Source organism: Corvus cornix, chromosome 3, assembly GCF_000738735.6.
Source record: "Corvus cornix cornix isolate S_Up_H32 chromosome 3, ASM73873v5, whole genome shotgun sequence".
NCBI classification, from domain to species: domain Eukaryota; kingdom Metazoa; phylum Chordata; class Aves; order Passeriformes; family Corvidae; genus Corvus; species Corvus cornix.
In genome coordinates, this window is record NC_047056.1 from 29,034,875 (window position 1) to 29,049,492 (window position 14,618).

Genomic DNA, 14,618 nt, shown 5'->3' on the forward strand with positions numbered 1-14,618 from the left:
CCAGACCTAAGGGCAGGGAAGAGTGTGTTGTATCTACTACAAATAAATCAGTGCAATTAACTGCTGATATATGCTAACTGACCTTAAGTGCTAATACATGGCTGCTTCTAATATCAGGAATCTAGCTTAGAAGAGGCAGTAAAGAGATCTGGCCTTGGATCAATGAAGGAAATGTTTTGAACAAATTGGGAACACAGAGGTCAGTCTTCTGAAAAGCATAATTAAATTGGGACTGAACTGGAAGCCTCACACATCAAAGAACTGCAGTGATCAAATGATTAGGGAATGAAGGGGGGGTGAGATGCAGCAGAAAGCGAGCAAGAAACAGCAAAGAATGTGTAAGACAGCAGCTTTAGAGATGGTATTTGAGAAGCGGGAACAGTTTAGAGGCATAAAAAAGGAAAACTAGTCAAAGACAGATTAAGTAAAAACACCCAAAATGTGTGAAACAGATACCAGGATATGTTGGTACACACTAGAAAGCAAAGCGTACGTAAGGAAATGAGGAACAATAAAGCATGCAGAAAGGCAGTATTAGGAATGCAACAAGAAAATCCTTGGGTAATGGAGCCTGTTGTTGGCAATATAAATTTAAATGCAGCATATAGCAGCTGGCTGCTCTTATCTGATAAGACTGTCATTCTGAGCATAGCTGGTAGGCAGAAACTGCAAAGTGAAGCAGAATATGTATTTGAAATATTGGGGTCTTATATATTTTATTTTATCGCATGTTTTCCCTTCATTTTAATTTTAAGAGACTTATTCTTTTTTTGCTGACTTAGTGCCAGTGCAAGGTGCTGTATGGAGAGCCCTGGGGATTGAAGACTTTTGTTTCCTCATAAATAAACATAGCAAGTGTAGTAGAAAATCAGCTTTCCTCATCTCGCTTTCCACTCACCTTCCTCCAGACTAACCCGAAAGACTTTCCATCTTTCCTGGAACAAGGTCTCTGCAGACCAGACAGAGTTTGACGAGCTGGCAACATGAGCTGGCACTGTGCACTTGCAGCACAGAAGGCCAACCATATCCTGGGCTGCATCCAAAGCAGTGTGGTCAGCAGGGCCAGGAAGGTGGTGTTCCCCCTTTACTCTGTTCTTGTGAGACAACACCTGCTACAGTTCTGGTGCCCCCAACATAGGAAAGATGTAGAAGAGTCCAGAGGAGGGCCATGAAGCTTTTAAGAGGGCTAGAGCACCTCCCCTATGAAGACAGGCTGAGAGAGTTGGGTCTTTTTAACCTGGAAAGGAAAGAGTTGCACTGAGATCTCACTGAGGTCTTCCAGTGCCTGAAGGGGGACTACAGGGAAGCCAGAGAGGGACTCTTCCCCGGGAACTGTAGTGACAGGACAAGGGGGAATTGCTTCAAGTTGAAATACAGTGGGTTTAGATTAGATGTTAGGAAAGAGTTCTTTACTGTGAGGGTGGTGAGATACTGGAACAGGTTGCCCAGAGAAGCTGTGGATGCCCCATCCCTGGAGGTGTTCAACACCAGGTTGGTTGGTGGTTTGAACAACAGGGTCTAGAGAAAGACGTCCCTGCAGTGGGGTTAGAACTAGATGACGTTTAAGGTCCCTTCTGGCCAAAACCATTCTATGATTCAATCAAACTGCACATGCATGTAATCATTAAATTGTTTAGACTGGAAAAGGCCTTTGAGATCCCTGAGTCCAACCACTAAACCATGTCTCTAAGTGACACATCTCCATGTCTTTTAAATACCTTCAGGGATGGGACTTAACCAGTTCCTTGGGCAACTTGTTCCAGTGCTTGATAAGTGTTTTGATGTAGAGATTTTTCTTATATTCAATCTAAACCTATTCCAGTACAACTTGAGGCCATTTCCTCTTGTTCTACTGCTTGATACTTGAGAGATGAGACCAACTCCCACCCGCCTACAACCTCCTTTTAGGTAGTTGTTGAGAACAGTAAGTTCCCCCTGAGCCTCCTTTTTTTCCAGGCAAAACAACCCCATCTCCTTCAGCCACTCCTCATAAGACTTGTGCTCCAGTCCTTTCACCAGCTCTGTTGCCCTTTGGAAACAGCAAAAGCCCTCAGTCTCATTAGCATGACTAAAATATCATTATATACTTGTACTGTTATTTATAAAGTAATAGGTATGGGATGCTTTTTATTTACTTTCCGTTTGCTTTCCTGGTGCTCTTTCCTGGTGTATTCATTTGTACTAGTAAAGGTTTCTTCACAGTCAGGAAATTTTGCAACATACTCCAATATATATGAACTTCCTACTGGTGAAAGGTGAGCCTCTGAGCTGTGGTTAAGCCATTGGAGAAGAAGAATGTGAGATGTCAGGAAAGGAGGCAAAGTGCCTTTCAGGGGCTTCTGTTCTGCAGGCACTCAGGGCAGCAAATGGGGCACTGGGGACTAAAGTCACTTCAGCCATGCACAGACACCCACTGCCTCTGACCTCTGCTGACTGCCAGTCTTGGGATGGTGAAGAACCAATGACTGAGCTAGGGAAAAGGCTGTACAAGATGTCTCTTATCTGCAATCTCCCTTTCTGTGTCATGACAACAGACTTCCCCATAAACTGTTCTTACATGCACACACAGTCTTCAGATACCTCACAAACAACTGATTAGCAGAAGTCAATCCTTATAATTATCTTACAGAGGAGAAAGAGAAGTTAATTGAAACTCATCCAAGGTTACATACATAGCAAGACATGTTGAAGTAATCCAGGAGTTAAAGCCAGATTTCTTCCCCAGAGACACAAGCACCACTTCTCTCCTTTCAATGTAGTTATTCAAACACTGTCCATGACACTAGATTTGTGTTAAAAAATTGTACAGTGATATGCCTTACATGTGGAAACATCACTGTGCAAAGAGAAGGTATGAGACTTGGGTTTTCCGTGAGGAACTTGGTGAATTATCTTGGGCAAAACATTTGAGGCAGATTCTGCCTCTTCTTACTCACCTCTTAAAATTAGGTAGAAGTTGTCTTTTTTTTTAAAGTGCATTAAGATACTGGTGTGAAAGAACAGGTATTGCTACCAAATACCAGTCCTCCTTTCTCTTTCCCATCCATTGACAGTGGTTTGGAAATAGGTAGCTGGGTAACCAGATGCAACAAAGTCTACAACTTTGAAAAGCTGCTCTTCTCATAATAGAAGTAATGGGAGTGTTAAGCCATCCAGAGAAACAGTGAATTATCCTCCTGCATGAGAATCAAAAAGGGAGAAGTGATAGAAAGAGAAAGTTAATGGACAGATCTGGTCCCATCCAAAGTAAATAGAAAGCAAGAAAGTACAGTAGAAAGTTTACCAGGCTGATGAAAGAGCCCAGAGACCGTGGAGGCCATGTGTTGTGTCATGCAATGGCGTAGCAGGGTTCTCATGTTTCCTTCTCAGAACTCTGCTAATTTCTCACTGAACCATGAGCCAACCACAGTGACAAGTCACTGGGGTTGTATTCCCTGTAACTGGGGACCTCTGCCACCAAATGCCCATGCTAACATCCTTAGGAATCCTGGGACGTTCAGCAAAAGTGATTGTTTGCTTTGGTTTTTTTAAATATGGACTTCAAATTTGCCTTGATGGTGTTTCAAAGGATCTCCAAATCTTTGCTGCATATCACTTTGTGTTCCCAATTACATTTATGAGAAAAATCAGAAAAAGATTTTTAGTTTTGTATGCCTTGGATTTCCTACCAGTGCTTCTTTGCCTGTGAGTTATACATGAAAGAAAAACTGCAGCCTTCATTCCAAATAAAGATTATTTCCTATGGAATATTGGACAGACTTTGTCTCTAGGACTGAACGACGGGTCAATTAGAAAAAAAAAAAGTAACAAGCCCACTTAAAGAAGAGAATCCCAATTCTAATTATCCTGCTCTTCCTGTGATGTGGAAGGAAATAAGAATGTATGAAGACTTTTATGAGGATTAAAGTAAGCTAAAGAGTTACCTGAGGATTTTCTGTTATGGCTCAGAGTCAAGGGGAATTTGTATTCAGATCATGAGAAGAGGCCTTCAGTTGTATTTGCAGAAAGCAGTAGGGTCTGTTGATGGACATTTATGTTTCATGCCACAGGCAATATCTCTGAGAGAGTTGCTCCTTAGCACCTTTTTGGCTCCTGTGTGTGTTCAAAATGAGTAAGAAACAGGATAACTGGTAACTTCTCCATTGTGCTGATAAAGCAAAATGTAGGATTGCTGTTAAGAACAAGATAAATAAATGAACTGAATGGCTAAAAATAGCAGAGGGGCCCAGCTTAGCTGACTCATGAGCTTGTAGATGAAATCTGATGGAGACAGCATTAAAATAGAAAGCAAAGATAAATGTTGACAGGCATTAAATGAACAATTGAAAATGAATGGGCCTTCAAATTGTCTGTGGGAGAGAAAAAACCATCCAAGCCATTTATAATTAGTGCCCAAGCCACTTATAATTAGTGATGTCGAAAATGCTGTTCCTTCTCTCCTGTGTACCTGTCATTGGGAAATCACCATCCTGCACAGATGCAGCTGCTCTGGAAAGTTCTAGGAAATTGTCCAGATAGACCTGTTGCTGATGCAACACGCCTAAGTGTGTCTGTTTACCAAGTATTTACACTTGGATTTTCTCACTGGCCTCTCTCTCTTCAGTTTGTTTTTGTATGCTTACAAGTAACTGCCTTCACATTTAAATTTTCTGCATTATCAAAAACCATGCAGGTAGCTAAGCACTGTTTTGTGCCAACAAATCAGGCAACTAAAGCCTGTGCTTTCCAGTCAGTGAAGGTAGAATAATGCAAGTACAACTGTTTTCACAGGTAAAATCACACTAGTCAACAAAATCTGGCTATGATTATTAAGGTTATAATGTGCCATTCACAAGTTCTGGATAGACATATATATTTTTTTCTATTTTGCCAGAAGTTTTGCCCACTGATAAGTATCAGCCCATGTGACAAAACCTGTTTGTAAGACCATTCAGGTTTCATGAGACCACTTTAAGAAAGGCATTAAATGAAGCATTCAAAATATTTGTTTCTAGTTTTTCTGAGATGTAATGTTCTCATTTGGAAATTATGCGTTTCGTGCAGGTATTTTTCTAAAGTGCTACAATATTAAATGAATGAGTAAATCAAGCATGCTTATTGGATTCATGCTACAGGACTGAATTAATTTAGTTACTACAATCAGCACTCAGCAATTAAAAATTGAACAGTAAGCTTCAAGACAGATACAAATGAAACTGACTTTGGCATTGCAGGTAGACATAATTCTAGAGTAAAAATTTCCTTCTTCTGCAGCACAAGAAATTTAGGCTAATTGCTAACAGGAATTTTAGGCCCATGTTTCTTTTTCTCTGTTCTCTGTGTGGGCGTGAAGGCTTTTCAGTCCAAGCTTCGAGTGTCGTGATGCCAGAGCAGACAAGGTCTAGAGATTAGTCATAAGGAAGTAGTGGCACCTGTACCCTTTGGATGGAAACCAGAAGAAATTCTGGGTTCCAAAGGATGTGTGTCCCTAACTGACCCAGTCCTGATATTATATTATGACTGTGGAACAAGTTCACTGCTTATTAGGCAGTGGAGAACCTGCACAGCTCACAGCATCTTAACAGCAGAGTGGACTGACTCTTGTCTAAAAAGGCTAAACTTGGGTTAAAGCCTTTCAGTAGCTGAGATGTTGTCTGTCTTCCGTGTGGATACTCGGATTCCAAACAAGAGGCGGACTCAACAATGTATAATTTCCTTTGCAGAAGTATAACAGAGCTAACCAAGTGTCTCTCCTCTGCTTTCATGAAACTTACTATATTCTGTATTCTTGAAAAGTGAGAGTAGTAAATAATTCTGAGGCTTCTGCACTTCAGATTTTATCTGAAGTGATGAAATGTCCCAAATGTATTGTGGGGAAGTGCTAGACAGGCAGATGCTCGGCAGTACACAGAATGTGTTCACTAAGTTTTCTTTCCTCACAAAATGAATCTCAAAATCTTGAGTAATTTTGCACATTTCTTAAAACCAAATGGCTTATAATGGTGACTTCATTTCAGCAAAGTGCTAGTAATAGTAAAGAGTGATCTGACAGACCTACACCTGGTTTCCTCTTTACTTAAGAGCTCCTGCTGCATTTCCTAGGAACTAGGATGTAAGTGCATTCTAGATCTAAGTGCTCTAGGGTCACTAAGGCTACTAGACATACATACTGTCCAGCCATCAGGGACATCTTTGGCACAGAAGCTAGAGATATGTAATGTTTCTTCTAGATCAAAACCACTGTGAATAATGAAAACCCTCATGCACATACGTATTTCTCAGAATTTCTTCTTCTGAGAAGAAAGTAACTCTGTCCCAGCTGAAACCTGGACAGTGAGCACATACGCATTAGTGCTCAAAACACCTTTTCCATATATACTGCAGGAAAGTGACTCCAGGAAGGAATTTGTACCATGGTTTTCAAGAGCTCACCTAAGAGGCACTTGCTAGTAGTTTAACCATATCAAACAGAAACAAAATTTTTGACTGATTCTGAAATTTGTCTGATAAGATTTGGGGTTACTATTGTCTTTTAAGTATTAGATGTTAAACCTTCATAAAAGTCTCCAAAGAGGTTTTTGGACTAAGTAAGCTGAAATGTGAAGAGGTGACTAATTGCAGGGGTTAAGTGTGCTGGAACATTAGCATAGGGATTTGTTCTTTTAGGATGTATGGAAAGTACTGCTTTTAATGAAAGAAATGAGATGCTTTAGTAAAATAGGAGAGATGAAAGCTATATTGATAATTTGGGCTTTTGATAGATGCATCACTTCCATTTTGGGAATGGTAAAGGAATCGGGTAATGTTAGTACTTAAAGAAATAACATGACTGGTGTCAGGAAAATATCAGGAAAGTATTATGAAAAATAAAGAAAAGCTTTCCAAGAATGCACACATAGAGACACAGGTTTTGCCTGGGAAAGACTGAATGAGACCAGTATCTTCCTGTGTGAGAAAGCCCTGCCTAAGAAAATTTGGTTATTTCCCTGGGATCTGTTGAATGGATTAAATCAACTTTCACAGAATGAGCCCTCTTGAAAATTACCTTTTATAGATTATACTTACCTCTGTTCTGGATCCAATTACAACCAGTTTTTTAAAGACTGCAACCTTGACAGAAAGTGTTCTTACATTTAAGACCACCCTATGAGGCAATTTTATTTGGACACATCCACCTCTGTAGCCTAGCTCTTCCTAAATACTGGCAAGCTAAAACTGCTTCCAGGGCTAGGGCACAGAGAACAGGTAGGAGGGACTCCCAGCTGCTTGGATAGGTGAAAACAAGAGAACTGCACTCCAAAGAAACAAACCATATAAATAAACCTCATGATGGTACAGGGGTGATAAAATATTTTTAGTTGCAACTTTGCTATGGCTGCAATATTCAAGAAAAAAAAGTTGTACAAAGGGCAAAATATTTGCCACGCTTTACCCAGAGTTCCCTTTTTTCTGTTATGGTGGAAACAATATCAGTCAAATTAGTATGGGTGGAGCTTCGTGTAGACAGCCACAAGTACCTGGAGAAATGTGTACTTGTAAACATTCCCCCTTTATGATGTGTGAAATGTAAGGTGGCTGGAGAAAGCAAGCATTTCACATGTTAGAGCTATTAATTTTTTTCAATAAACCCAGCTCCTTAAAAGGCCTAGCCAAAATCTCATTTGCATTGTCTGTATGCACCTGATGAAGATCAGCTTTACCACCAAAGAGTGCAGGAGCCTAGGCAAGCAAAAAAGACAAAAGCTCAACAAAAGCACTGTTGGTTATCCTGAATCTGAGCCTGTAAGTTCCTAGGTGTAAACTGACTTTAAACATCTGAAGAATCTCACAGGTGCTCACAAAGCCAGCTGTGGCCTAACACCTAGCCTGTGTTTCCGTGGATGTACTACTAAGGACAGATCCAGATGCAGAGATTTACTTTCCTTATGGGCATTGCAATTGCTTGCTGAGTGAAGTATGGATCAGGGAGAACACAAAACTTACCTTTCCACACAGTTTTTTCCAATGCAAGGGATTAAGGAGTAATTTTTGTCCTGACGTAGTCCCATCCTGTTTTATGCCTTGTTGATTAAATTGCTTACAAAAATATGTATGAAACTTCACCCACCACTGCAATCCTTCAAGCTCTGCATCTGTGGATGCAGATTTCCTAGTGAACATAAGTTCACTTAAAACGGAGATAAGAGAAGATCTAGAACAAGAAAAAAGGGCAGCTCTCAGGAAGGAAAACTCAATTCCTCCACAGCACCTGTGAAACTGAAAGAAGGCATCTTAGCTCACCCATACACTCCCTGGAGCCTGGGTCCCAGGGCACTTGGAGACTGTAGAATCAGAGCTACTACCCACCCACCTCTCATTTTTTTTATTTTTTCGTTCCCTCTCTTTTTCCCAGCCTGTATGCTGCATATTATTTTTCTGACAGTTACCTTGCACTTGGCGCTGTGGTAGGAAAAGGTTATTGGAATTTAAATGCAAAGTTCAGTGAATATAGAATTTAAAAATGCCTTGGAGACACTGCTGAAATGAGATGCCAAATCCCAGAATTTGTATCTTTATGAGGAAAATTTGAATACAAAACACCAAGGTTTATGGCTCTTGCACATATTAATTTATACCAATGCATGTTCTAAGAGGACTAAAGGGGCTATTTTTCATCTTGGGCTGAGACAGGAATTCTTCCAGATTTACTGACTTGCTGTGAGAAATATGCTTTATCAGGCTGATAGATATCTTTAAAATGTAAATCAGAATGGTGAACTTATCACAAGACTGCCATTAGCAGCTCATAAAATTCTTGGTGTTGCAGGTAACAAGAGATTTTAAGACTAAGGTGAGCATGCTGGTCAGCAAAAACAGACTCTAAACTTGACACTTTATTTTCTGTCTTACAAGAAAATTACAAGAAATGAAATCAAAACAACTTTTATTATACATCCATCTCCTTGGCAACTAGCAATTACCATGACTTTGTGGGAGGGTCTAGATTTTAAAGGATATTATTATAATTTTGCAGACTCAAGAACTGCAGTATTACCTGGAATCATCCCTGGAAGTGCTCAAGGCCAGGCTGGATGGGGCTGTGAGCAGCCTGGTCTAGTGAAAGGTGTCCCTTGGCAGGTGGGTTGGAACTAGATGATCATTAAGGTCCCTTCCTACCAAAACCGTTCTATGATTCTATTAGTCTGTGAATTCTTACCCTATCTTTGACCCAAGTGCTTTTTCTGTCCAGAGAAAGGAAAACCATTTACCCTATTGAAGACCCAGATTTTCTCCTTAAGGAGTCCCGTTCACTTCTGTTGTCTCCAACGCCCTATAGGAAGTCCTTTGGGTTTGTACTCTCTTTGTTGCATTGTGAATTGGTCACTTCAGGATTACATTGTAGAGAAACCCAGGGCTCAGATGCGTGAAATAACAATATTAGCAAATGATCACAAAGCCTAGAAATTTCCTCTGTAAACTAACAATATTTACATTAGTACCTTCAAGCGCATGTGATAACTGGAATGACAGTGGCTGTCACCGATTTGCCCTCTTGCTGGCAAAAGCACATGCTGCACTCTCTGTGACTTTCATGCACACGTGCAAGCACACACAGGCAGATGATGCGCTTTCAAGCCATCCACAGATGGTTTCCCCATCAGGGTTTGCTTTGCCATTTAGGCCTCCTGCTTCACATCCTCTTCTCGGTGCTTCAGTCCCTATTTTATGTAATTAACTTCTGTTCCTCCCCCCATTTTTATTCTTTTTTCCCATGAATGCTCTTTACTCTGACGCTTAGAGTCAACCATCTCCCCAAAGCACTGTGATATTTACCAGCATCCGGAAAAAATGTGGTTAGAGAATTGAGACACTTAAAGGAGACACTGCTGTCGTAAGTGTGCATTCACGTTTTTGAATAGATATTCAGAGGGTGGGAATGTAGATGAGGGAGAAGCTATGAAAGGGCTTATTACTAATTAACTGTATCTATTTCTCCCCCTTTTAAACTGCTTTTTGTTTATCATTTCAGCTGGTAGGGTAATACACTAAATTAAAGCTGCAGAATACATTTATAATTAAGATTGAAAAAGCCAATTGCCTGTTACTAAAATACCAATTGATAATATTGTAAGGGATATTTATAGCTCTTTGGTATGTATGCCACAGATTTGCATCAATAACACACTTGCTTATCTCCCAACATTTTTTTCAGTAGCCGTTTATTTACTATTGAAGGTAAGATTACTCTTCTCAAGCCATCCTTTCTAAAAGTGTCTCACTTTCATCTTGTTTGTAAAGCTCAGCAAACACAGATGCTTCAGTCATTTCCTCTCTTATGAAATAGTAATAACAGTATATAATTACTATCATCACACCATGCAGAAAACCTTGCTGTGAAGAACACACTTTACATAGTTCAGCACTCATAGCATCTTGTATTTCTACAGCTCCTTCTTTCTGACTCATCTCACATATCCTAGAGAGGAGATACCAAGCCACTTTATCCAGGGGAGGAATCAGGAACCTTTGGGCAGAGTCCCAAACACAGGCCCTTAGTTTTCATTCCTTTCACAAGAAGGTAAAGCAAGACCTGCTTAAAGAGCTTTTTAAAAATTGCTGAAGTGATAGTTTTTGTTTTATGTTTGATGTGTGTTACAGGGGGGTTAATACCTCGAAGCACAAGTGCCAAAAAACTGCTAAGTGTATGAGCACCTGCATGATTGAGAAGGGCTATGGCATGTACCAAACAGTGATACAAGTTTGTATGGTGGATGTACATTAAAGAGAGGCAAAATGGCCACGATGAAAATTGGAACCTGAATTGTGCCTGTAGCTAGTGCTGCAGGGGAGGGTCCTGGAGACTAGAGCACACCAATCTATCAAAAACCCTGGGAGATCCCTTAAAAAATACAGCTCTTTGTCTGCCTGCCCCTTTCCTCAGAAAGAGAACGAGGGCTAGAAACGAATGATCTACCTGTTCTTCAGCCCTGCTGGATAGCAGGATCTGGGAAAGGGAGAAACAGAAGGAAAGCAAGTTTACCTATGCCCTGCATGTGTGGTAGGAATGTCAGCAAACCTGAAGTAAGTAAATATTCCCAAACCTGAAGCAGGGCTTCAACTCCTCCCAGCCACAATTGCCTCTCCAAGCCAGCCTGTTAATGAGTTTTGTTTACTCTTCAGAGACACATCCTTGCAGTTTAAGCTGGAAAAGCGTGTGAGAGATTGGAAAAAAGGGAGATAATGGTGCAAAGAGGAATTGGCAGGGTGCAAGGGAGGGCCATGGAGACAGGCAAGAGCTTCACTGTCACTACAACATTAGGGGTTACAGTGTGAGAGCACGTTGTTATCAAAAAGCTTGCCAGGGGCTTAAGGTAGCACAGTCCTCCCCTGGATCCCTTCTCTTTGGAGCTAGAGGCTGTCACCCTTTCCATAGTTTGGCTGAGCACAGGGTGAAACCAGGTGGCAATTACACAAGTGATTTCTGCTCCCAATGCTGTCTATCATTAATTTTGTTATGAGTGAGCAAGTGTCTTGCCCCAGAACTGGCCAGATAATTACACAGTCATTATTAACCGCATTACTGAAGGGTAAAAATGCAGTTATTTTTATCCATAAAGTCAGCTGCTTCAACCCTAATAATTCCACATTATTATGCAGCAGAAAGTAATTATAGATACTGATTCTACCCCCAAAGAAGCAGATACTATTTGAAATGAAATCTTTCAGGATTTTTAGTAAGCCATGCAATCTGATGGTAGGATTTGTGCAGAAAGAAAGGAAGAAAGAAAGAAAAAGAAAAAAGAAAGAAAGATTTTATAGTGTTTTTATAACACTTAAACTTCCCATCATGGAGGGCTGATGCCTTTAGGTGTTACTCCTGAGAGAAGGCATCACAAAGTCTCTCTGGAGGTAGATGTTAGGCAAAACATAAGAGGAAAGGTATTCATATCATAATTGCTGATGTTTCTTTTAACTCTTTTCATTTCTTTCAGGTACTGTTGCGTGATTTACAATGGAAAAATTGCTCTGCGGCATCCTGGTGTTTGGAATGGCTGTCACAGTCAACGCTTGTCCCAAATATTGTGTCTGTCAGAACCTGTCTGAGTCACTGGGGACTTTGTGTCCCTCCAAGGGTCTCCTTTTTGTACCTCTGGACATAGATCGAAGGACAGTTGAACTCCGTCTTGGGGGCAACTTTATTATTAATATCAGCAGACAAGATTTTGCCAATATGTCTGGACTTGTTGACCTTACTTTGTCCAGAAACACCATTAGTTACATACAGCCCTACTCTTTCACCGACTTGGAGAGCCTTCGGTCTTTACATCTGGACAGCAACAGGTTGCCTGAGATTGAAGAGGATACTTTAAGAGGTTTAATTAACCTTCAGCATTTGATTTTAAACAACAACCAGCTAAGCAGCATTTCTGATGAAGCCTTTGAGGATTTTTTGCTGACACTGGAGGACTTAGACCTTTCCTACAATAACCTCCGAAGCATTCCCTGGGAATCTATAAGAAAGATGATAAACTTGCACCAGCTCAGTTTAGATCACAACCTAATAGATTATATAACAGAGGGGACATTTGCAGATCTTCAGAAATTGGCCAGATTGGATCTAACGTCCAACAGGCTTCAGAAACTCCCTCCTGACCCTATATTTGCCAGATCACAAGTAATTCCATTGATTGTTACCCCGTTTTCTCCACCTCTGTCCCTCAGTTTTGGGGGCAATCCACTGCATTGCAACTGTGAGCTACTGTGGTTAAGGCGACTTGACAGAGACGACGATATGGAAACTTGTGCTTCTCCTCCAAGTCTAAAGGGAAGGTACTTCTGGTATGTACGGGAAGAGGAATTTGTTTGCGAGCCTCCTCTTATTACACAACATACTCACAAGCTGCTGGTTTTAGAAGGGCAAACTGCCACACTGAAGTGCAAAGCCATTGGGGATCCCACTCCCATCATTCACTGGGTGGCCCCTGATGACCGTCTCATCGGAAACTCCTCGAGGACAGCTGTCTACGACAATGGCACTTTAGATATACACATCACCACCTCCAAGGACTATGGAACTTTCACATGCATAGCAGCCAATGCTGCAGGAGAGTCCACTGCAACAATTGAACTCTCAATTGTTCAGCTTCCCCATCTCAGCAATGGCACAGGCAAAGCAGCTCCACCGAAATCCAGGCTCTCGGACATCACCAGCTCCACCAAGTCCAATCGCGGAGAAACAAAAGGCCCACCAGAAAGGGCTGTCCTGGTGTCAGATGTGACCACTACCTCAGCTTTGGTCAAGTGGACAGTCAGCAAGTCGGCCCCTCGGGTAAAAATGTATCAGCTGCAGTATAACTGCTCAGATGATGAAGTTCTGATCTACAGGTAAATGCAGAGTTGTTGTTTGTTTCTCTGATGATGGCAGGGGGTGGAAATCAGCATAAAAAAAATCTTTTTGACTTTTTATTGATTTGACTCTGAATTGAGATGTCACTGCCACTGGTAGCATTAGTGGTGTCTGATAAATTTGTATTCTCTCTGTCAGTTTTCCTGTTGGTCTGTTCATGACTTTTCTGTCCAAGTCACACATTGCAAATCTCTGCAGTATTTATTTTCCAACAGCTGTTTTCAGTGACATTTTCAATTTGGGAAAAAATAGTACTGGAGTTGATAGCCTCCTTAGTAGGCTTAACAAAGAAAGGAAAACTTGAAGGCTAGAAGTCAGAAATTTCCCTTTCCACCTCCTGTAGGTGGGATTGAAACAGACTACTTAGAGAGGAAGCGATGTGGGAGGAAGTTTATGCTGTCTACCCATAACACAGGCTCTAATTATTCTGTGATTCAAGATTTGGGGTTGCTAACAAGACATTTTGCACGTATATGAAAGAGCTCATTTCTTATTTCACTAACATCTGTCTTACACAACCATAACGACTGGCAACTTTGGTGCATTTAATTTTTCATACCATATTAAATGCAAGAAGAGGTAGATATAATTTCAAAAGCAAACCCTGAATGATCCTTATGTTCCTCCAGTTCTATACCACCTCTGACTTTTAATGACGTAAAGCAGGAGTCGCTCTTGCAGGGAAGCAGCAATAAATTTTAGGGGCTAAAAATATGTAGGAGCAGTACAGGAAAACAGTAGTACTGTTTTCTTCTTCTGTATTGGAAGAATGATTGACATATTATCTTCATGCTAGTGATGAATCCCTAGAAACCACCCTTCCCTTCCTTTTTATTGCAAAGATTGTATTGAATTGAATTGTCTCTTTGGCTGTATATGGTCTACCAGCATAAGTCAGAATCTCATGGAAAAGTAGAACCAAACATATAGACTCATAGCTTTTTAAGCATCCTGAAGCACTGGAGAAAAATTGGACCTGGTATAATGGAATTTGGGGTTTGACTCTAATTTGAGAATAAACTGTGGCCAAAATATAGTCAAAGCCATTGCTTTTCATGGTAGGTTTGGTGTTATTACCTGCTGGCTACTCTGTTCTTCTCTCGCTGCCTGCAGGGAGAGCTGAGGCACTCATCAAGTCATGGTACTCAGCCTCCAGATCCCACACCAGGCATTATTATTTTCTTCTTTACCACAGGGTGGTTTTCTTTAGCATGAGGAAGTCAAAAGGAGAGGTAGTAAACGTTCATGTGAC

At 40.9% G+C, this 14,618-nt stretch overlaps 1 protein-coding gene across 9 annotated transcripts in view; it reads left to right on the top strand.

The window, feature by feature from the left end:
- LRFN2 (leucine rich repeat and fibronectin type III domain containing 2) overlaps positions 1-14,618 on the top strand; it is a 153,758-nt gene that overhangs the window by 104,893 nt on the left and 34,247 nt on the right. For 6 of the 9 annotated variants that reach the window (XM_019281313.3, XM_019281317.3, XM_010391820.4 and 3 more), the window contains one exon: positions 11,952-13,344. In XM_019281313.3, the coding sequence (XP_019136858.1) occupies positions 11,972-13,344 (1,373 nt within the window). In that variant the 5' untranslated portion in view covers positions 11,952-11,971. Of the gene's footprint in view, positions 1-8,992; positions 9,097-9,145; positions 9,851-10,406; positions 10,538-11,951; positions 13,345-14,618 lie in introns of those variants that run through there. The other 3 variants (XM_019281314.2, XM_019281316.3, XM_019281315.3) reach the window with 3 other exon arrangements.